The sequence below is a fragment of the Delphinapterus leucas genome, chromosome 10 (assembly GCF_059928025.1).
Source record: "Delphinapterus leucas isolate spDelLeu-1000000601 "Yukka" chromosome 10, BTC_Dleu_Yukka2, whole genome shotgun sequence".
Taxonomy (NCBI): domain Eukaryota; kingdom Metazoa; phylum Chordata; class Mammalia; order Artiodactyla; family Monodontidae; genus Delphinapterus; species Delphinapterus leucas.
In genome coordinates this window covers 41,071,107-41,092,272 of record NC_143138.1, presented here as the reverse complement: position 1 = coordinate 41,092,272, position 21,166 = coordinate 41,071,107, and the positions used below count along the sequence as shown (strand labels likewise).

Here is a 21,166-nt window from a genome sequence, read left to right as displayed (position 1 = left end):
ATGGGAAAAGAGTGTTATGTCATGTTAAATATTTATTGTTTTCTGCAGACTGACCTTGGTGTAACTCTCAAGCCAGGAGGGGACTGGTTAGTGTTCAAGTTGCTGAGATCTTAGGTCAAAAAGCTACAGAAAAGAACTCACTTTAAGGGAAAAAAAAAAAAAATCAACCATTATGAGGCAGTCTCCCCTTGCCACACCAATTCGAAGAGTCGAGGCTTCACACCTCATAACATGGTGACAAGAGCTCAGTGAACCAGAAGGTTTTACTGGGAGAAGAAAAAAGCCCTGGGGGTGGGGCAGTGGAGGGAAAGAGGAATGACAAAACTGGAAAAATAATAAAGGTCATTTAGGAAGCCCAGGAGGAAGTGGTCCTGGGAAACCTGAAGACATGGGAGATTCTGAAAGCCAAAGGGATTCAGCTTATCCTGATGAGGCAGGGTCCTGGGAATGAAGGAAGGGTGAGGCATGTCAAGGACCTGGGAGGCAAGGGAAGAACTGGAAGGGGGCCCCCAGGTGAAGAAGGGTATGGGATGGGGCACAGAAGTCCATGGAGAGGGCTGGCGGCTCCCAGGGTCCGGCGCATCAGAAGTTGGGCTTGTGCTTCTTGAGCTCCACCATGAGGTGGTGGATGTTGATGAGCTCGGCCCGGGCAGGCAGGGCTCGGAGCTGCGGCTGAGACAACACCCGGTGGAAGCGATGATAGAGCTGGATCAGCTGGGTCAGCGCTCCCTGCTCAGAGAAAGTCACAGAGATGAGAGTTGGGGTGGTGCTAAGGATGATGAGGAGGAGTCAGGTTAGGGCTCATCCAGAACTTCGGGCACAGCTAGTAGTTGAAGATCAAGGGTCATTTGTATGATTCTGAGCCCAGAGAAAAGAGGGGGGACAATCAGTGATGGGGTGGGGTGGGAGTGGGGACTGGGAACTGCAGGTCACCTGGATGATACTGGTTCCATTTTTGAAGTTGGTGAAACTCCGCATTACATCCTGACTCAGAGACTCCACTGATGATTTCCAGGAACTACCAAAGCCACGGATTAGCTGAGTAACCCGGGCTGAGAGTAGGAGGAAAGAGATCATAGCTAAGTGATATTTGATCCCTCTACGTCTTCCCCAAGGCATAGCCATCCTCACCATGCAAGCCCTCTTTCCTAGTGTTCTCCCAAACCACTCTTTCCTGCTCGACACCCTCCCCATGTAATCTGCATCCTTGAATTTTTCTTTTCCATTCACCTTTCCACTAACCCCATCACAACCACCCCATTCTCAGACCTTCTTCCCCTCGAAGTCGTTCAGCTTGTCCACGCTCAATCAAAGCCTCAGCTTCCTTCACAAATGCCACCAGACCCCCAAAGGGGGGAGACAGCAATTCTTCAATGAATTCCTGTAGAAACATACACACGTACAGAGTTGAGTTTACTGGTGTTGGCAGATTTTCCCCAATTCTGGCACATGCCCAACTTGGTCCTTAGAAAACTCCCATAACAGAACAGCTAAACTCTGCAAAGGTCATATACTTTAAGACACTGCCAGACTCACAAGAAGTAGGGGAAATCTCCAAGGATTACCCTCCTCAAAAAAAATTTTTTTTAAATTACATTTGAAAAAAATTGAGCTGGGAGCAGAGGGCTGGAACCAGAGAAGTGGACAACTGGGAGAGGCAGGGCTACAAGAAGGCGAGTGGCCATGGCAACTCTGCTATCGGGAAGCTGAGCCGAATGCTAGCCTTGAGTGGGGATGCTGAGCCTGGTCTCTCACAAGAGCCTCAAAGAGGTGCCAATGTAGACCCAGGTGGACGGCATCTTTCAGCTATTGCAAAAGGAGAGGTAAATCTTCTCTGAAATCTCCTCGATCCCAGTTTAGGCCCCTATGACTGCTTAAGACCAAGAAAAGAACTCAAAGATCACCAGTCACAGAAGAAAGCAAGCTACCACGAGAGTCAGCACAGACAATAAGCAATGGACTTAGACCTCCAAAGACTGCCAATGTTAGAACTGTCAGATACAGAGCAGCTGTACATTCTGTAAAAACTGTTCAAAGAAGCTAAAGGTACAGACACAAACATGACCAATTAACAAGATTAGGAATGGAAGGACTTGAAACAAAATGGAATTTTAAAGAAATGATTTAAAAATTTTTAAAAAGTCAACTGGCTGAATCGCAGATTAGAAATACCTGGAAGCATGATAGAGCAAATTGGAATTTATAATTAAAGAACTGACTCAGAATGCAGCACAGACAGATAAGGAGATGGAAATTTTTGAGACACTGATAAGTACAGAAATCTAATGGTCTAGGCAGTGATCATTGATGCTACTGGCAAAAAGAGAGCCAAGAAGACATTATGTGCCCCTGACAGAAGTACACACCACTACCTCTCAAATAGCCTTGTAAGAAAACTCTAATTGGAACCTGATCAAATCTTTCCATCGAATTACACATTTATGGGAAAAAAGGAACAGTTTAGGCATGCCACGGAATGCAGTCAGCAAAATCCAGACTGTACATCATTCTACATGACAAATGACTCCATTTCTTCCACAAATAAATTGCAGAGCGGGGCAGGGGGGTAAGATGGAAGGAAAATCTATAGATTAAAAAGAGACATGTGAAAAAAAAGAAAAAAAGAGAGACATGTATGGACGCATATGGATCCTGACTTGAACCACTGTTTATGAGATAACTGGGGATACCTGAATACTGGCTATTTTGAGAGTGTTTTTTTTGGCTGCACCACACGGCTGATCTCAGTTCCTCGACCAGGGATTGACCCTGGGCCACTGTAGTGAAAGCGCCAAATCCTAACTACTAGACCACCAGGGAACTCCCTGAAAGTGATCATTTTTTTTAAGTGTGATAAAGTATTGTGGTTTTTAAAACACATCCTGATACAGATGAAGTGATAGGGATGTATAGGATTTAATTCAGGGACTTCCTTGGTAGTACAGTGGTTAAGAATCTGCCTGCCAATGCAGGGGACATGGGTTCGATCCCTGGTCTGGGAAGATTCCACACGCCGTGAAGCAACTAAGCGCGTGTGCCACAACTACTGAGCCTGAGCGCCACAACTACTGAAGCCCGTGCGCCTAGAGCCCATGCTCAGCAACAAGAGAAGCCATCACAATGAGAAGCCCACGCACCACAATGAAGAGTAGCCCCGCTCGCCACAATTAGAAAAAGCCCACGCGCAGCAACAAAGACCCAATGCAGACAAAAAAAAAAAACTTTTTAAATTCAAAATCACTGTGGGTAGGGGGGACAGGTGGGAGAAGAATGAACAGTGAGTGTTGATACAGATGAAACAAAACTGTCTGTGAGTTGTTATTGGTTGAAGATCTGTGATGGCCCCTGGGAGTTCACCATGCTATCCTCTATATAGCATGTACATTTGAAATTTCCCAAAACACAGAGTTAAAATGAAAAGCAAACAAACAAGTAAAAAACAATGGAAGGGAGGAATTAAAATAGGAAAAGAAAAAAGAAAAAAACACAAAAACAAAAAACCCAACCCAAATAGTAAGATCTGGTAAGGTGAAAATGAAACTTTTATTCCATTTAAAAATAAACTACTTCCACTTAAAAATCTTTTGTGGAATCTAATATGGTACAAATGAACCTGTCTACAAAACAGAAATAGAGCAGAAGCAAGAAGAACTACAATCCTGCAGCAGGTGGAACAAAGACCACATTCACAGAAAGACAAACAAGATGAAAAGGCACAGGGCTATGTACCAGATGAAGGAACAAGATAAAACCCCAGAAAAACAACTAAATGAAGTGGAGATAGGCAACCTTCCAGAAAAAGGATTCAGAATAATGATAGTGAAGATGATCCAGGACCTCGGAAAAGAATGGAGGCAAAGATCGAGAAGATGCAAGAAATGTTTAACAAAGACACAGAAAAATAAAAGAACAAACAGAGATGAACAATACAATAACTGAAACGAAAAATACACTAGAAGGAATCAATACCAGAATAACTGATGCAGAAGGAGGGATAAGTGACCTGGAAGACAGAATGGTGGAATTCACTGCTGTGGAACAGAATAAAGAAAAAAGAATGAAAAGAAATGAAGACAGCCTAAGAGACCTCAGGGACAAAATTAAATGCAACAACATTCACATTATAGGGGTCCCAGAAGGAGAAGAGAGACAGAAAGGACCAGGGAAAATATTTGAAGAGATTATAGTCGAAAACTTCCCTAACATGGGAAAGGAAATAGCCACCCAAGTCCAGGAAGTGCAGAGTCCCATACAGGATAAACCCAAGGAGAAACACGCCAACACACATAGTAATCAAATAGGCAAAAATTAAAGACAAAGAAAAATTATTGAAAGCAGCAAGGGAAAAATGACAAATATCATATAATGGAACTCCCATAAGGTTACCAGCTGATTTCTCAGCAGAAACTCTACAAGCCAGAAGGGAGTGGCATGACATACTTCAAGTGATGAAAGGGAAGAACCTACAACCAAGATTACTCCACCCAGCAAGGATCTCATTCAGATTCGATGGAGAAATCAAAAGCTTTACAGACAAGCAAAAGCTAAGAGAATTCAGCACCACCAAACCAGCTCTAAAACAAATGCTAAAGGAACTTCTCTAAGTGGGAAACACACAAAAAAGAAAAGGACCTACAAAAACAAACCCAAAACAATTAAGAAAATGGTAATAGGAACATACATATCGATAATTACCTTAAACATGAATGGATTAAATGCTCCAACCAAAAGATATAGGCTTGCTGAATGGATACAAAAACAAGACCCATATGTATGCTGTCTACAAGAGACCCACTTCAGACCTAGGGACACATACAGACTGAGAGTGAGGGGATGGAAAAAGATATTCCATGCCAATGGAAATCAAAAGAAAGCTAGAGTAGCAACACTCATATCAGATAAAATAGACTTTAAAGATTGTTACAAGAGACAAGGACGGACACCACATGATGATCAAGGGATCAATCCAAGAAGAAGATATAACAATTATAAATATATATGCACCCAACATAGGAGCACCTCAATACATAAGGCAACTAACTGCTAACAGCTATAAAAAAGGAAATCGACAGTAACACAACAATAGTGGGGGACTTTAACACCTCACTTACACCAATGGACAGATCATCCAAACAGAAAATTAATAAGGAAACACAAGCTTTAAATGACACAACAGACCAGATAGATTTAATTGATATTTATAGGACATTCCATCCAAAAACAGCAGATTACACTTTCTTTTCAAGTGCGCACAGAACATTCTCCAGGATAGATCACATCTTGGGTCACAAATCAAGCCTCAGTAAATTTAAGAAAACTGAAATCATATCAAGCATCTTTTCTGACCACAACGCTATGAGATTAGAGATCAATTACAGGGGAAAAAAACGTAAAAAGCACAAACACATGGAGGCTAAACAATACGTCACTATTAAATAACCAAGAGATCATTGAAGAAATCAAAGAGGAAATCAAAAAATACCTAGAGACAAATGACAATGAAAACACGATGATCCAAAACCTATGGGATGCAGCAAAAGCAGTTCTAAGAGGGAAGTTTATAGCAATACAATCCTACCTCAAGAAACAACAAACATCTCAAATAAACAATCTAACCTTACACCTAAAGGAACTAGAGAAAGGAACTAGAGAAAGAAGAACAAACAAAACCCAAAGATAGTAGAAGGAAAGAAATCATAAAGATCAGAGCAGAAACAAATGAAATAGAAACAAAGAAAATAATAGAAAGATCAAGAAAACTAAAAGCTGGTTCTTTGAGAAGATAAACAAAATTGATAAACCATTAGCCAGACTCATCAAGAAAATGAGGGAGAAGACCCAAATCAATAAAATTAGAAATGAAAAAGGAGAAGTTACAACAGACACCACAGAAATACAAAGCATCCTAAGAGACTACTACAATCAACTCTATGCCAGTAAAATGGACAACCTGGAAGAAATGGACAAATTCTTAGAAAGGTATAAGCTTCCACAAGTGAACCAGGAAGAAATAGAAAATATGAACAGACCAATCACAAGTAATGACATTGAAACTGTGATTAAAAATCTTCCAACAAACAAAAGTCCAGGACCAGGTGGCTTCACAGGTGAATTCTATCAAACATTTAGAGAAGAGTTAACACCCATCCTTCTCAAACTCTTCCAAAAAATTGCACAGGAAGGAATACTCCCAAATTCATTCTATAAGGCCACCATCACCCTAATACCAAAACCAGACAAAGATACTACAAAAAAAGAAAATTACAGGCCAATATCACTCATGAATATAGATGCAAAAACCCGCAAAAAATACTAGCAAATAGAATCCAACAACACATTAAAAGGATCATACACCATGATCAAGTGGGATTTATCCCAGGGATGCAAGGATTCTTCAATATATGCAAATCAATCAATGTGATACACCATATTAACAAACTGAAGAAGAAAAACCACATGATCATCTCAATAGATGCAGAAAAAGCTTTTGACAAAATTCAAAACCAATTTATGATAAAAACTCTCTAGAAAGTGGGCATAGAGGGAACCTACCTCAACATAATAAAGGCCATATATGACAAACCCACAGCAAACATCATTCTCAATGGTGAAAAACTGAAAGCATTTCCTCTAAGATCAGGAACAAGACAAGGATGTCCACTCTCACCACTATTATTCAACATAGTTTTGGAAGTCCTAGCCATGGTAATCAGAGAAGAAAAAGAAATAAAAGGAATACAAACTGGAAAAGAAGTAAAACTGTCACTGTTTGCAGATGACATCATACTATACATAGAGAATCCTAAAGATGCCACCAGAAAACTACTAGAGCTAATCAATGAATTTGGTAAAGTTGCAGGATGCAAAATTAATGCACAGAAATTTTTTGCATTCCTATACACTAATGATGAAAAATCTGAAAGAGAAATTAAGGAAACACTCCCATTTACCATTGTAACAAAAAGAATAAAATACCTAGGAATAAACCTACCTAGGGAGACAAAAGACCTGTATGCAGAAAACTATAAGACACTGATGAAAGAAATTAAAGACATACAAACAGATGGAGAGATACACCATGTTCTTGGATTGGAAGAATCAATATTGTGAAAATGTCTATACTACCCAAAGCAGTCTACAGATTCAATGCAATCAAGATCAAATTACCAATGGCATTTTTTACAGAACTAGAACAAAAAATCTTAAAATTTGTTTGGAGACACAAAAGACCCCGAATAGCCAAAGCAGTCTTGAGGGAAAAAAACAGAGCTGGAGGAATCAGACTGCCTGACTTCAGACTATACTACAAAGCTACAGTAATCAAGACAATATGGTACTGCCACAAAAACAGAAATATAGATCAATAACAGGATAGAAAGCCAGAGATAAACCCATGTACCTATGGTCAACTAATCTATGACAAAGGAGGCAAGGATATACAGTGGAGAAACGACAGCCGCTTCAATAAGTGGTGTTGGGAAAACTGGACAGCTACATGTAAAAGAATGAAATTAGAACACTCCCTAACACCATACACAAAAATAAACTCAAAATGGATTAAAGACCTAAATGTAAGGCCAGACACTATAAAACTCTTAGAGGAAAACATAGGCAGAACACTCTATGACATAAATCACAGCAAGATCCTTTTTGACCCACCTCCTAGAGAAATGGAAATAAAAACAAAAATAAACAAATGGGACCTAATGAAACTTAAAAGCTTTTGCACAGCAAAGGAAACCATAAACAAGACAAAAAGACAACCCTCAGAATGGGAGAAAATATTTGCAAATGAAGCAACTGACAAAGGATTAATCTGCAAAATTTACAAGCAGCTCATGCAGGTCAATAACAAGAACAACAAAAAAGCCAATCCAAAAATGGGCAGAAGACCTAAACAGATATTTCTCCAAAGAAGATACACAGACTGCCAACAAACACATGAAAGAATGCTCATCATCATTAATCATTAGAGTAATGAAAATCAAAATCAAAACAATGAGATATCATCTCACACCAGTCAGAATGGCCATCATCAAAAAATCTACAAACAGTAAATGCTGGAGAGGGTGTGGAGCAAAGGGAACCCTCTTGCACTGTTGGTGGGAATGTAAATTGATACAACCACTATGGAGAACAGTATGGAGGTTCCTTAAAAAACTAAAACTAGAACTACCATATGACCCAGCAATCCCACTACTGGGCATATACCCTGAGCAAACCATAATTCAAAAAGAATCGTACCACAATGTTCACTGCAGCTTTGTTTACAATAGCCAGGACATGGAAGCAACCTAAGTGTCCATCGACAGGTGAATGGATAAAGAAGCTGTGGCACATATATACAATGGAATATTACTCAGCCATAAAAAGAAACGAAATTGAGTTATTTGTAGTGAGGTGGATGGACCTAGAGTCTGTTATACAGAGCGAAGTAAGCCAGAAAGAGAAAAACAAATACCGTATGCTAACACATATATATGGAATCTAAAAAAAAAAAAAAAATGGTCACGAAGAACCTAGGGGCAGGACGGGAATAAAGACACAGACCTACAAGAGAATGGACTTGAGGACACAGGGATGGGGAAGGGTAAGCTGGGACAAAGTGAGAAAGTGGCATGGACATATACACACTACCAAATGTAAAACCGATAGCTAGTGGGAAGCAGCCGCATAGCACAGGGAGATCAGCTCGGTGCTTTGTGACCACCTAGAGGGGTGGGTTAGGGAGGATGGGAGGGAGGGAGATGCAAGAGGGAAGAGATATGGGGATATAGGTATATGTATAGCTGATTCACTTTATTATAAAGCAGAAACTAACACACCATTGTAAAGCAATTATACTCCATTAAAGATGTTAAAAAAAAAACTGCAGTGAAAAACTGATAAACTTATGAATTTCAAAACCTCTCTCTCAACTACTGATAAGTAGACAAAAAAAAATCAGTAAAGATATAGGTGATGTGAACATCAGAATTAAAGAGCTTGATTTCCACACCTGACAATCAAAGAATACACAATCTTCTCAAACATACATGGGGGACTTTCCTGGTGGTCCAGTGGCTAAGACTCTGTGCTCCCAATGCACGGGCCCTGGGTTCGACCCCTGGTCAGGAAACTAGATCCCACATGCCGCAACTAAGAACCGGTGCAGCCAAATAAACAAATTTTTAAAAATTAAAAAATTTAAAAAAACATTGGACATTTACAAAAGTTGATCGTGTCCTAGGCCAAAGCAAATATAAATAAATTTCAAAAAATTTTCAAATTTCAAATATTCAGTACCAAAAGGCCACATTCTCCATCCACAATGCAATTAAGTTAGACATTAATAACAAAAAGATAAAAAACTACTTTTGGAAATTTTAAAACACTCCTCTAAAAAATCTCATGGATTGAAGAAATGGCTGAAATATAAAAATTCTTAGAACTGAATAATAAAAATGCTACATATTCAAACCTACAGAACTCAATAGAAGGAGTACTTAGAGGGAATTTCATAGTATTTTTTTTTTTAATGGCAGTGCCACAATTTTTTTTTTAATTAATTAATTTATTTATTTATTTTTGGCTGCGTTGGGTCTTCATTGCTGTGCGCGGGCTTTCTCTAGTTGCGGTGAGCGGGGGCTGCTCTTCGTTGTGGTGCGTGGGCTTCTAATTGCGGTGGCTTCTCTTGTTGCGGGGCACAGGCTCTAGGGCACACGCGGGCTTCAGAAGTTGTGGCGCGGGGGCTTAGTTGCTCTGCGGCATGTGGGATCTTCCCGGACCAGGGCTCGAACCCATGTCCCCTGCGTTGGCAGGCAGACTCTTAACCATTGTGCCACCAGGGAAGCCCAGGAATTTCATAGTTTTAAATCTTCCTGGATGTGTGTGCTGGCAAGTTCTAAGATACTTCCAAGGAAGAGATCATTTCAATCTCAAACTCTTTCAGAATAAAAAGAATGAAGAAATACTTCCTTCCCACCTTCTTCTACAAATCCAGTATGACTTTGGTACCAAAACCACACAAGTACAAGTACAAGAAAAGAACATCACAGGCCAATCTCACTTCTGCACAGAGAAGCAAAAATTCCATATGAATTAGACCAAATCCAGAATGGTTTAACATTCTAAAATCTACAAATGTAATATACCACACAGATTTTTTTTTAATTGAAGTATAGTTGATTTACAACATTGTGATACTTTCAGGTGTATAGCAAAGTGATTCAGATATAGATATATATACAGATAGATATATACATTCCTTTTCATATTCTTGTCCATTATAGGTTATTACAAGATATTGAATATAGTTCCCTGTGCTATACAGTAGGTCCTTGCTGTTTATTTTATATATAGTTGTGTGTATCTTAATCCCAAAGTCCTAATTTATCCCACCCATGACATAATAGATTTTTTTAAAACTTAAATATATGATTACCTCAATGTATGCAGAAAAAGCACACATTCTTGATTAAAAGTTCAATACCCATTCATGGTTTTTTAAAAATTAATAACTTTTGGCATACTAGGGATCGAAAGGAATTTTCTTCACCTGATAAAGGATATCTATAAAAAACCTACAACAACAGTACTCTTAATGCGGAAATGATGAAAGCACTCCTTTTAAAATTAGGAAGAGATAAGCATTCTCACTATCACCACTTCTGTTCAACCATTCAGCTTTGTACTGGAGGTACTAGCCAATGCAGTAAGAGAATAAAGACATAGAGAAATTAAATACATAGGGATCAGAAAAGAAGAAATAAAACTGTCACAATTCAGAGATGATGAACGCCTACAAAGAAACACACACACACCTCCAAAAATATTATTAGAAATAATTTAGGGGACTTCCCTGCTGGCGAAGTGGTTAAGAATCCGCCTGCCAACGTAGGGAACACGGGTTTGATCCCTCGTCCAGTCAGATCCCACATGCCGCACAGTAACTAAGCCCATGAGCCACAACTATGGAGCCCGAGTGCCACAACTACTGAAGCCCGCGCGACTAGAGACCGTGCTCCACAACAAGAGAAGCCAACTCAGTGAGAAGCCCGCGCGCCGCAATGAAGAGTAGCCCCTGATTGCTGCAACCAGAGAAAGACCGCGAAAGCCTCCACACAGCGATGTAGACCCAGCACAGCCAAATATAAATAAATAAGTTAAAAAAATAAAAATAAAGTTAAAATGATACTTAAAAAAAAGAAAGAATTTTGGAAGGTGGCTGGCTATATAATCCATGTACAAAAATCAACAGCATTTCTCCACACCACTTCAAACAAGTAAATTTCTTTTTTAAAACACAATATTTAAGGAACAACAGTTTATTTAAAGGACAAATCCTAAAAGAATAAAGTCCAAACAGAGAGGAAAAAAATGTAGTTATTACTTCTAGTAATTCCTAGTATTATTCTTAGTAATTATCCCTAAATAAATGTAGATTTACTTCTAGCAGGAAAAACTATGATTAAAAACTCTTAGCGCAAGAGTGATTAAAAGGAATTTTCTTAACCTGATAAAGGGCATCTACAAAAAAACCTACATCTACATTACTCCTAATGAGAAAATGATAAAAGCATTTCTTTTAAACTCAGGAACAGGATATTATTCAACTATTAAACTGTCATAGAGGTCCTGGCCAGAAGAGTAAAAGATCAAAGACATAAGAAATTAAAGGTAAAGAATTGGGAAGGATTTATGTATTCCTAGTAGGACTAAAGCTACATATTACACCTACCTAGGAGCAATTCTAACAAAAGGTTTGCAATATCTTTGTGCTGAAGGCTATAAAAGGTTATCAAAAGACAATAAAGAATATATTTAAAAATGTAGAGAGGGGCCATGTTCCTGGATGGGAAGTTTCAATATCAAAAAGTATCAATTCTTCTAAACTGATCAATGCAACTACATTCAAAATCATTAATGAGCTTTTCTGAAAACTTATAAGCTGATCATAAAATTTACATGAAAAATCAAAAGGCCAATAATACTCAAGATAATGATGAAAAAGAAGGTAGGAGAGGGAAGTCCCTGGCAGTCCAGTGGTTAGGACGCCGCACTTCCACTGCAGGGGCATGGGTTCAATCCCTGGTTGCGGAACTAAGATCCCACAAGCTGCACGGTGCCACCAAAAACAAAACAAAACAAACAAAAAAGAAGGTAGGAGAATTTGTCCTAAAAGCATGATAATTAAAACTGTTTTGCAGGTAGACAAATTGATCAGTGGAATAGACTAGAGGCAAGAGGCACATGTTTGTGGAGTTTTGCTGTGTGACAGAGACAGGACTACAGATCAAATGGGGAAAGAAAGGGACTTCCTATAAATGGTTCTAGGCCAATCATTTTTCCAAACAGAAAATAATTAGTTTCCTACCTCACATCATACACAAAAATCAATTCTAGGTAAATTTAGGGCTCAAAAGTAAAAAGCAAAATTCTACAATATTAAGAAGAAAATGAAGTATAATATTTTTCTGGCTTTGGGGTAATTAGGGATTCCTTAAACAAGACACAAAAATAAGGATTATTAAATTCATCAAGTTACAATTAGAAATTTCTGTTCATCATAAGACAACATAGAAAAAGTAAAAAGGGGAATTCCCTGGCAGTCCAGAGGTTAGGACTCTGCACTTTCACTGCAGAGGGCCTGGGTTTGATCCCTGGTCAGGGAACTAAGATCCCACAAGGCTCGCAGAGCGGGCAAAAAAATTTCTTTAAATAAAATTAAATCAAAAAAAAAAAGTTAAAAGATAAAACACCTCCTGAAAGGCATCTGCAACCTATACAATCAACAAAAGATTAGTAGGTAAATGTATTAAGAACTCTTATAAATCAATAAGAAAAACACAAACAGCCCAAGTTTTAAAAGGTCAAATGCTGACAGACATTTTACAGAAAAGAAAAATTTGTATGGTTACTTAACATTTGAAATGATGCTCAATCTCATTAGTAATCAAGAAAATGCAAATCAAGCTCCCAGTGAGACACCTACCAGAAAAGCAAAGATAGTCTGATCTATCATATGTTGGAGAAAATATGACTCATTGAAAATTCTTATACATTTCAGGTAAGGAATAAACTGGTCCCATCACTTAGGAAAACAATTTGGCATTGTGTCATAAAGTTGAATACTAGCGTTCTCTAGATGCAGCAAGCCTACTCCTACCTCCAAGAGAGATTCTTTTTTTTTTTTTGCGATATGTGGGCCTCTCACTGTTGTGGCCTCTCTCGTTGCGGAGCACAGGCTCCGGACGCGCAGGCTCAGCAGCCATGACTCACGGGCCCAGCCGCTCCGCGGCATGTGGGATCTTCCCAGACTGGGGCACGAACCCGTGTCCCCTGCATCGGCAGGCGGACTCTCAACCACTGCACCACCAGGGAAGCCCCAAGAGAGATTCTTGATAAAACTTTTGATATATCTATGTGTGCTAAAAGACATAATTGTTCATAAAACAATGCTCACAGGAGCAAGAAACTGGAAATAATCCAAATGTCCTCTGTTATATTCACACAATGTAACATTATATTGGTGAAAAAGAACGAGCTACAGCCATATGTCATAACAGGACAATACTAGAAAAATTATGCATGAAATAATCCTGTGATTCTTGCTTTTATGGCACTCAAACCCAAAACCAAATAGTTAGTTTTTGCATACCTATAGCCCTTTTTTTACTTTTTTTTTTTTTTGGCCACACTATGCAGTATGTGGAATCTTAGTTCCCCAACCAGGGATCAAACCCGTGCCCCCTACAGTGGAAGCACAGAGTCCTAACCACTGGACCACCAGGGAAGTCCCTATGGCTGTATTTTTAAAAGCCAGGGCATGATAAAGACAACATTTAGGTCAAGAGGTGCCTCTGTGTGAGACGCAGGGTGATGGGGTGGGGTTTATTGCCAAGGTGTGTGGTAGGTTCATGGATGTCTATATCATTAAAAAAATACAAAAGAAGGGCTTCCCTGGTGGCGCAGTGGTTGAGAGTCCACCTGCCGATGCAGGGGACACGGGTTCGTGCCCCAGTCTGGGAAGATCCCACATGCTGCAGAGCGGCTGGGCCCGTGAGCCATAGCTGCTGAGCCTGCCCGTCCGGAGCCTGTGCTCCGCGACGGAAGGGGCCACAACAGTGAGAGGCCCGCGTAGCTAATGGCCCCTACACACACACACACACACACACACACTCTCTCTCTCTCTCTCTCTCTCTCTCTCTCTCTCTCTCTCTCTCTCTCTCTCTCTCTCTCTCTCTCTCTCTCTCCCTCTCTCCCTCTCCCTCTCTCTCCCTCTCTCCGTCTCTCTCTCTCTCTCTCTCTCTCTGAACTAAACAGCACATGGGACTATCCGTTTCCTCTTCCCCATACCCCTACCTGTGTCCGAGCATTGAGCAGCTGTTGGAAACTTTCAACCTCTTTGCTGTCATCCGCAGCCCGCTCCTAAGGGAAGACAGAGGGAAATCTCAAGTCTGGGGAGAAGCTGCCCTTCACGTCAGAATATCCCCTTCTCCCCACATTTACTGTACATAGCCAGACGCTGTGCCAGTCTGCAAGAATAAAACACCAAACAAAGCCAGCATGATCTTTGCCCTCGTGGAGGTAACGGAGCAGTGGGGGGAACCCAAATTCTCCAGGGAGAGAGACAAGGAGAAAGGGCCTCAGGTACCATCAGCACCCCGAGCATCATGTCGTAGTTGTTGATCAGAAACACAAGCTGCTCCTTCCTTGAGGAGAACTCGGCTGCCACTCGGAGGACAAAATTCTCCACCTCCACCTGAAAAAATGATAGGAGGAGGTGACAGGAGCAGGCAAGGGCCCCCACCTCACACTCCAGCCCCCTGCAGCAGCGCTGTGGCTCGGAAACCTCTCCCAGCCGCCCCTCACCTGTAGCTGGCCTAGCAGCTGCATCGTCCGTTCATTGGGAATCGTCTGATTGATGCTGACAAGAGCCGAGGAGAACTCTGCATAGCGGCGTGTGATCTGGGAGAAAGAAGGTAGGAAGAAAAATCAAGCCAACCCCCTGGCCCAACCCATGAAACCCCCAACTCCCTTGAAGCTGGCCAACCGGTCTCTGGGTGACTCCCACCTCCAATCCCTCCCACCACAGTGCCCAACCCACCCTGAGTCTGACCACACTCCCAGACTGCCCCTCATGCAGCGTGGCTAGCTGTCCAGCCAGGCCCATGGACACAATCATGACCCTGGGTGACCCCTGTAGCGAGGCTTCGAGCCCTGCCTATGAACGGCCCGTTACCCCTGCCCGCCCTCACGTAGTGAGGCCGAGTGTCCAGCCCCCCGAGGCGCTGAGGGTCAGTGCTGCGGACACTCTGGACGTTCATCTCCAGGATCAGTTCAAACCGTGGCCACAGCAAGGTAAGCACTTGTTCCCAGTACCTGTGGGCTTGATCAGAATCAGAGATCTGGCAAGGAACGTCAGGGGTGGGGGCCAGGGGGAGGGTGTATGTGCGGGAACCCTGATCGACAGGTGATAGCTGGTGGAGGCTGGAGTGGGTGTGAAAGGTGAGTCTGGAAGCAGCAGTACTGCCTCTAGACAGACAAATGGGAACAGGGTCAATGGTTCAGGTCAGGAGGAGCCCACGGGTCAGGGCAGGCTGGTGCAAGACCAAAGATTTCAAGGCCAGTGGGACATCAAGGACCAGAACTCAGCGACCTGTCCAGGGCAGGAACATCCCTCTTGGCTGCAATGTTGCGGAATCGGAGGACAATATGGATACAGAGAAAAACAGCAATGGCATCGTAGCAGTCAGTGAGGTAAGACTCCAGGTGTTTCTGTGATTTAGGAACAGGCAGGGGATTGGAAGAGAGCATCTGTTACTTTGCTTTTCCCAGTGGCCATGGACAGATGCTTGTGCTCCCCTGGGGACGTGGCACTGGGGAGGGGATCTAAATGGGAAATGCTCCCTCCTTCCCTGCCCACTGGCCACTCGCGTGGTCCTGCAGCCTTGCTCCCCAGATCTAAGATCACAAGCCCATCATAGCAGAATTCAGGGCTGAGCACCAAGGTTTAGGGGCCCCTGAGTTTTCAGGTGCTGTCACCTGTGTGTCCCCAGGAGCCCCTGGGACCCCAAGCTTTGATGGTTTCATGGGGAATCACACAGCGAGGACGTGGCTCATGCATTTTAGAATGAAGGGATCCTGGTTTCAGTAACCCCAGGGCTGTGACCTCACTGTGGTGCTGACAAGAACTGGGGACAGAGTTTTAAGAGCCTGGGAGCGAGGGAGCCTACCAGGGTCATGCTGAGCGTGCGGCCCATGACTGCGTGGAAGAGGTCGTGTGCAGCCGAGCCAGACACAACAAAGAATTCACAGATGAAAAGGTATTCACGGCAGGAGTTGTCGAGGAGCGCGTAGTGCTGGCTGCGGAAGAGGGCCTCGAAAGGATACTAGGATGGAAGGGGTAAGAAAAGAGACAGACGGGATGGACCCCAGTACCAGCAGTCCATGGACACAGCTGGGAAATCAGCAAACCTGGGTAATGGGAGCTCAGGAGACCCTCCCCATCTACCCCTAGTCCAGGCTGCGAAAGAGCATCCTGAACGGGTACTGAAGAGGTAGGGGGAGGGGGGGCATGAGAAGACGCCGCCTCCACCTGCTGTTGCTGCTCCCATATCCTCCTTCACACCTGCCTCATGACATATCACCCACCTCTCCCCTCTCTACACCCTAAGTCAATGGTCCCAACCCTCTTATCACAGAACACTGGGGTGACTGGAGAAGGGGACTCCCACGGGCCTGCAGTGGGGGAAGCTTTGCCCTGAGGTCTGTACTCGGAGTTCTCCCGCCCCCCACCCCCACCCCGTCGGCTAAGGCTTGCTCCTCCTCCTACCCTCTGTTCTCCCCGCTGGGCGGTGTGGGGCACAAGGATGGGAGCTTCCAGTTCAGTGGGGGAGATGACAGAGCCCCGGGTCCCCAGGGTGAAGATGGTGTTCCTGCTGCGGAGGGATGGCTTTGAGAAGAATCGTGGCGAGTCAGAGTCAAGGAAAACAGTCACATCACAACTGTGATGGAAGGTCAAAGACTCAGGACCTCCAGGGGCCCCCAGCAGCCAGACACAGCCCCAGGGTCCCTCTTTCCCAGTTCTGGGGCCCCACTTCACCTCACGTCGGTGAATGAGCCCTAAGGAGCCTCTACACCCCCTAACATCATATGCAAACCTCTGTGTCAAGATGATTTGTGCATTTTTCTGGGGAGGGAGGCCACAGCCTTGACCACATTCTCAAAGGTTTTAGTCCCACAGAAAAAGGTAAGCAGCAGTGCCTTGGAGGCTGGAGCCCGAAGCCCCCTCACTCTCCAGACCCAGCATGAGGGCCCCTCAGCTCCAGGATATCTTTCTTGGCTGTATCTTCTACACCCATTAGATCATCCTTCTCAGCGACCTCCTCATACTAGAGAAAAGAGCAGAGAGAACTGGGAACCATCGCTTCCCAAAGTGCAACAAAAAAATGTCTTTTTATCCTGTCCCCCATTGCCCCATAGCTGCCCCTCCCCGCAGCCCAGGGGCCCAGGACTGCCTCTCCCTCCGTGCCTCACCTGCACCTTCATGAGCCGCCCCAGGTAAGAGCGGTAGTAGGACAGGTAGATCTTGCTCAGTGTCTCCACGTACTCGTCCCTGATTTCCTTTGCGGTGGCCCGTTCGTTGCCCAGCAGGAACTGATAGAAAAACCTGGAGATGCCAGGGACCAGTCAGTCTCCCTGACGGCCCAAGATGCCCAGCATCATGCTGGGCTGCTCAAGGGCTCCGAGGCCACCCCCAGCCCTTCGTTTGGGCGACAACCTGTACTTCAGCAGGGCTGTCTGGGGGATCTGATAGTTGGTCATTGGTTTTCTGAAGGAATAGATCTTCTGAAGGATGAACTCTCGGATCTTCGTCACTGCCTAGACATGGGGGACCAAACACAGGGCATGAAGCTGCAACCTCACTGTTTGGGAATTACTGAGGGAAGGAACAAATGTTGGATATGGAAGAAGTAAGAGTAGAGAATACCTCTTTGATATTTCTTAAGACTTTCAGGGGAACCCAGAGATGTGCTCTGCTAGGTAAAGGCAAGGTGAAGCTCTTAGGCACAGGCTACAATGAGCTTTGCCAGGGCAATTCAGGGTGGACTTCTCAGGGAAGCTGGTTTGAGTAGTCTCTAGGGTATCCACCCCCCTCCCCACCTTGATCCGGAGCCGGTCGAGCATGCCTCGGACGTCTGCACAGGCCGCTGTGCCCCTAGCTTCTTGCTCTCGGACTGCAGCTGCCTTGGCATCCAGCTCCTGCAGCTGCTCCAGGAACCGGGGCTCTGTGACTGGTGCCTCCAGAATTGCCCTGGGGAGCAAGGAGGGGTGGGATGGGGGAGGAGGGAGACCCAGACACCCCTAGACTCTAAACCATACCCCTGGCATCCAGCCTCTGTCTCCTCTCCCTTCTTACACTGCATCATAGAGTCAGGACACACATACAAAGTTTTCTGTTCCTAGAGACACACACCTCCACCACCCACATAAGCCTTGGACCGCCTTCTCTACGCCCAACCCTGGATGATTCCTAATCTTTGATGCCTAAAGCCTGCATCAAGGTTAGGAAGAGCTGTCAACCCACTCATCAGTTTCTGGAAGCGACGTGATGGAGACCCATGTGGTAAGTAGGGTAGGTCGCTCCAGCCCATCTACTTGGTACAGACATTATGCCCCTTCAAACTGATGACTCACGTGACCAGAGCAGAGGGCACTACCAGACCATCGACAAGCTCCCCGAGTTTCCCCCGGACAGCCTGGCGGTTTCGAAGCCGAATGTTCATGGCTCCTGACTGTTCCTGCAGTGTCCGGATCTCAGAGCTGATGGAGCTGAGATCACTCTGAAAAGCTCCCAGCATCTGCTCCATGCGCTGGGGGAAGGTGGAAGTGTTACTGAATGGCCATAGGGTTGCTAGGGGACGAGGGGGCCACCCAAGTTTCTTGGTAAAATCTCCAGTATCTATCAGTCCGAGGGTAGTGGATGATAAGGGAAGAGGTACCCGAAAGGTCACTGGCAAATAACATCAGTCATAGCGGCAACAACAAAAACGGCTGCTGAGGTCACCCTGAAAGTGACTCTAACTGTCCCCGCCTGAGGCTGATGACGTAAAGAAAGGTCCCAGAGACCATGATCTGGGCTCAGGATTATGAGGGTTACTAACCTCAAGGACAGCATCACAGGCTGTGATCTGGTTGTGCAGAGATGCTATGTTTTCACTCTCTTGGATATCTGACTCACAAAAAGTCAAGGGGCCTCACTGTGGAGACGGAGATCCTCAGACCAGCAGGACCCCTCCAATTTCTGCCTGAGATGACATAAACCTCAGAGAGAAGATGGCAGCCCCAGCTGGGCTGTCAGCACCATCCCCCCCAAAATGCCCATTTTAATAACACCACCCTTTTTCTCTGCTGGAGGATACAATCCCGAATGGATTTTTGCTCAATCTGCTGTAGCTCCAGCTCAACCTGCTTTGAATAGTGACGGAGATCCACACCCTGGGAGGGCAGAAACATGACAGGTCAGGAGGGAGTCAGTGAAGGGATGCTGGAACAGAGTCAATGAAGGACTAGAGAGTAAGACACCAAGGTGGTATTAGAAGAGCAAGAAATTGTTTTCTTCTTCTTTTCTCTGAGGGGAGGGTAAGTGGAGGGACAGATTAGTATAGTGGAAAACCTCACCGTTTTAAGAGCTTCCTTTACTAACTCATCCTCCAGATTCGCCTGAATGTGAACTGCGAATAGAAGTTCATCATAAGGGTCCATCCCGCTCCTCCACAGCTCCATCCCCACATTGAACATCCGCACACTAACCCCTGCCCTAGTACTTCCAGCCCCCATGCCTCTCAGGTTATAGGAACTGCATCCCCCCACCCCCGTGCCATCACTTACCATCCACTTCATCCAGGATGAATTCATCAGAGGTGATGTCCAACTCTCCAAGCTGCAATGGCTCCTGAAGACCCGGACCACCCTCCTGGAGAGGGACAGGTTAATGGGAAAGCAAGGGGGAGAACAAAATACAATGGGATAATCACCAACCCTTCAAGTCGGGGAGAAGGACTTTCACTGGGGAGCCATAGGTAAATACTAAGTCCAAAAATTCCAAAAGCCTCATATTGTCTCAGTCTTACTGATTGGGGCTGATGGGTAGGGAATATGACCAGCAGACAGGCAACCCAGAAAGGGCGGAGGTGACCAAATGAGGAAAATTAGGAGATGCAGAGGACAGAGCAGAACCTGCAGTTGAATTTAAGATCTCTAGACTCCTGCTATCTTAGGTGTTATATCACCATCCCTCTCGGGAGCCCCAGCCTTTCTAGAAATGCCAACTAACCTATAGTGTTTACCTACATGCCAGGTGCCATCTTATTTGTATTCATTTGCCTAATCCTAACCGACAACCTATACAGGTCTTATTTTCTTCACCTCATAGGTGTGGAAAGTGATGGCACAGAGGGACTAGTTAACTTGCCCAAAGACACACAGTGTAAGTGGCAGAAATGGAATTAGAACCCAAGCAATCTAACTCCAGAGGCCATGTTCCTAGCCGTTACTCTACACTGCTTCTCTATTCTGCCCAAACATCTGGAGATTAACTGAAATTGTGGCCCCAGAACCTGAGTCTCGGCCATTCTGGTCCCCGCTCAGGTTCAGGTCCGATTCCAGGAAGGTGTATGGAGAGCCAAACCGGGTAGCATCACCGGTAGCAGCCGAGCTCCCAACCTTGTGCCTAAACCCAGCCCAGGCCTTTCTGACGTGAGGAGATCGGACGAGACTCTGGAGGAGAAACAGCCCTGCGTTCTCACCAGCGGGCCCTCCTCCTCCTCCATATCCGAGGCTCCGGCCCGCAACACCAGCTCCCGGGCGGCTGCAGCCATGCTCGCAGCGGCGGCCATTCCGCGCAGCCTCACTTCCGGCAGCTGTCAGGCGAGTCTGTTCCCCGGAGTGGAACTACAAGTCCTGGAGTGTCTTGCACTGCGCGAAATCGCTCCCAGATATTTGAGTTAAAGTGTTTGCCTCCAGCCTTTCCCTTTCAGCTCTAACCGCTTCACCCAAGTGCAAATGGGAATCGGAAGTCTTAAGCACGATCTCAATCCGGAACCCTCGTTGCTCTCACACCCAAGAACTTTACGAACACGTAAAGAAAAACCGCACCGGAAGTCTTGGCTCCCAACTCAGA

General features: G+C 44.4%; 1 protein-coding gene across 8 annotated transcripts; it reads right to left on the bottom strand.

The window, feature by feature from the left end:
* Window positions 1-14: 14 nt before the first annotated feature.
* On the bottom strand, window positions 15-21,139 carry VPS52 (VPS52 subunit of GARP complex). Of its 8 annotated transcripts, XM_022581583.3 has the most exons (20): window positions 20,793-21,136; window positions 19,876-19,960; window positions 19,666-19,718; window positions 19,407-19,482; window positions 19,149-19,216; window positions 18,682-18,857; window positions 18,148-18,298; window positions 17,765-17,865; window positions 17,521-17,653; window positions 17,318-17,375; window positions 16,817-16,950; window positions 16,218-16,373; window positions 15,641-15,759; window positions 15,240-15,363; window positions 14,854-14,949; window positions 14,636-14,743; window positions 14,344-14,409; window positions 1,270-1,381; window positions 934-1,052; window positions 15-729 (listed from the first exon to the last, which is right to left on the bottom strand). In XM_022581583.3, exons 1-20 carry the CDS (start codon window positions 20,880-20,882, stop codon window positions 583-585), a joined length of 2,172 nt encoding a protein of 723 aa, XP_022437291.2. In that variant the 5' UTR covers window positions 20,883-21,136; the 3' UTR covers window positions 15-582. The 8 variants fall into 8 exon arrangements, with proteins under 8 accessions (XP_022437291.2, XP_089775012.1, XP_089775011.1 ...); XM_089918886.1 differs by lacking the exon at window positions 20,793-21,136 and having other exon boundaries at window positions 19,407-19,553; window positions 19,876-19,893; XM_089918887.1 differs by lacking the exons at window positions 15-729; window positions 934-1,052 and adding an exon at window positions 742-858 and having other exon boundaries at window positions 20,793-21,139.
* Between the last annotated feature and the right edge of the window lie 27 nt (window positions 21,140-21,166).

Bases quoted from the DNA above. Each gene is read 5' to 3' on its own strand.
- VPS52 (XM_022581583.3), bottom strand. From the start codon at position 20,882: ATGGCCGCCGCTGCGAGCATGGCTGCAGCCGCCCGGGAGCTGGTGTTG. The intron at 19,961-20,792 runs GTGAGAACGCAG...GTCCCTCTCCAG, and splicing joins AGGAGGAGGAGGGCCCGCTG to GAGGGTGGTCCGGGTCTTCA. The intron at 17,654-17,764 runs GTTGTCGCCCAA...TGGCATCTCCAG, and splicing joins ACAGCCCTGCTGAAGTACAG to GTTTTTCTATCAGTTCCTGC.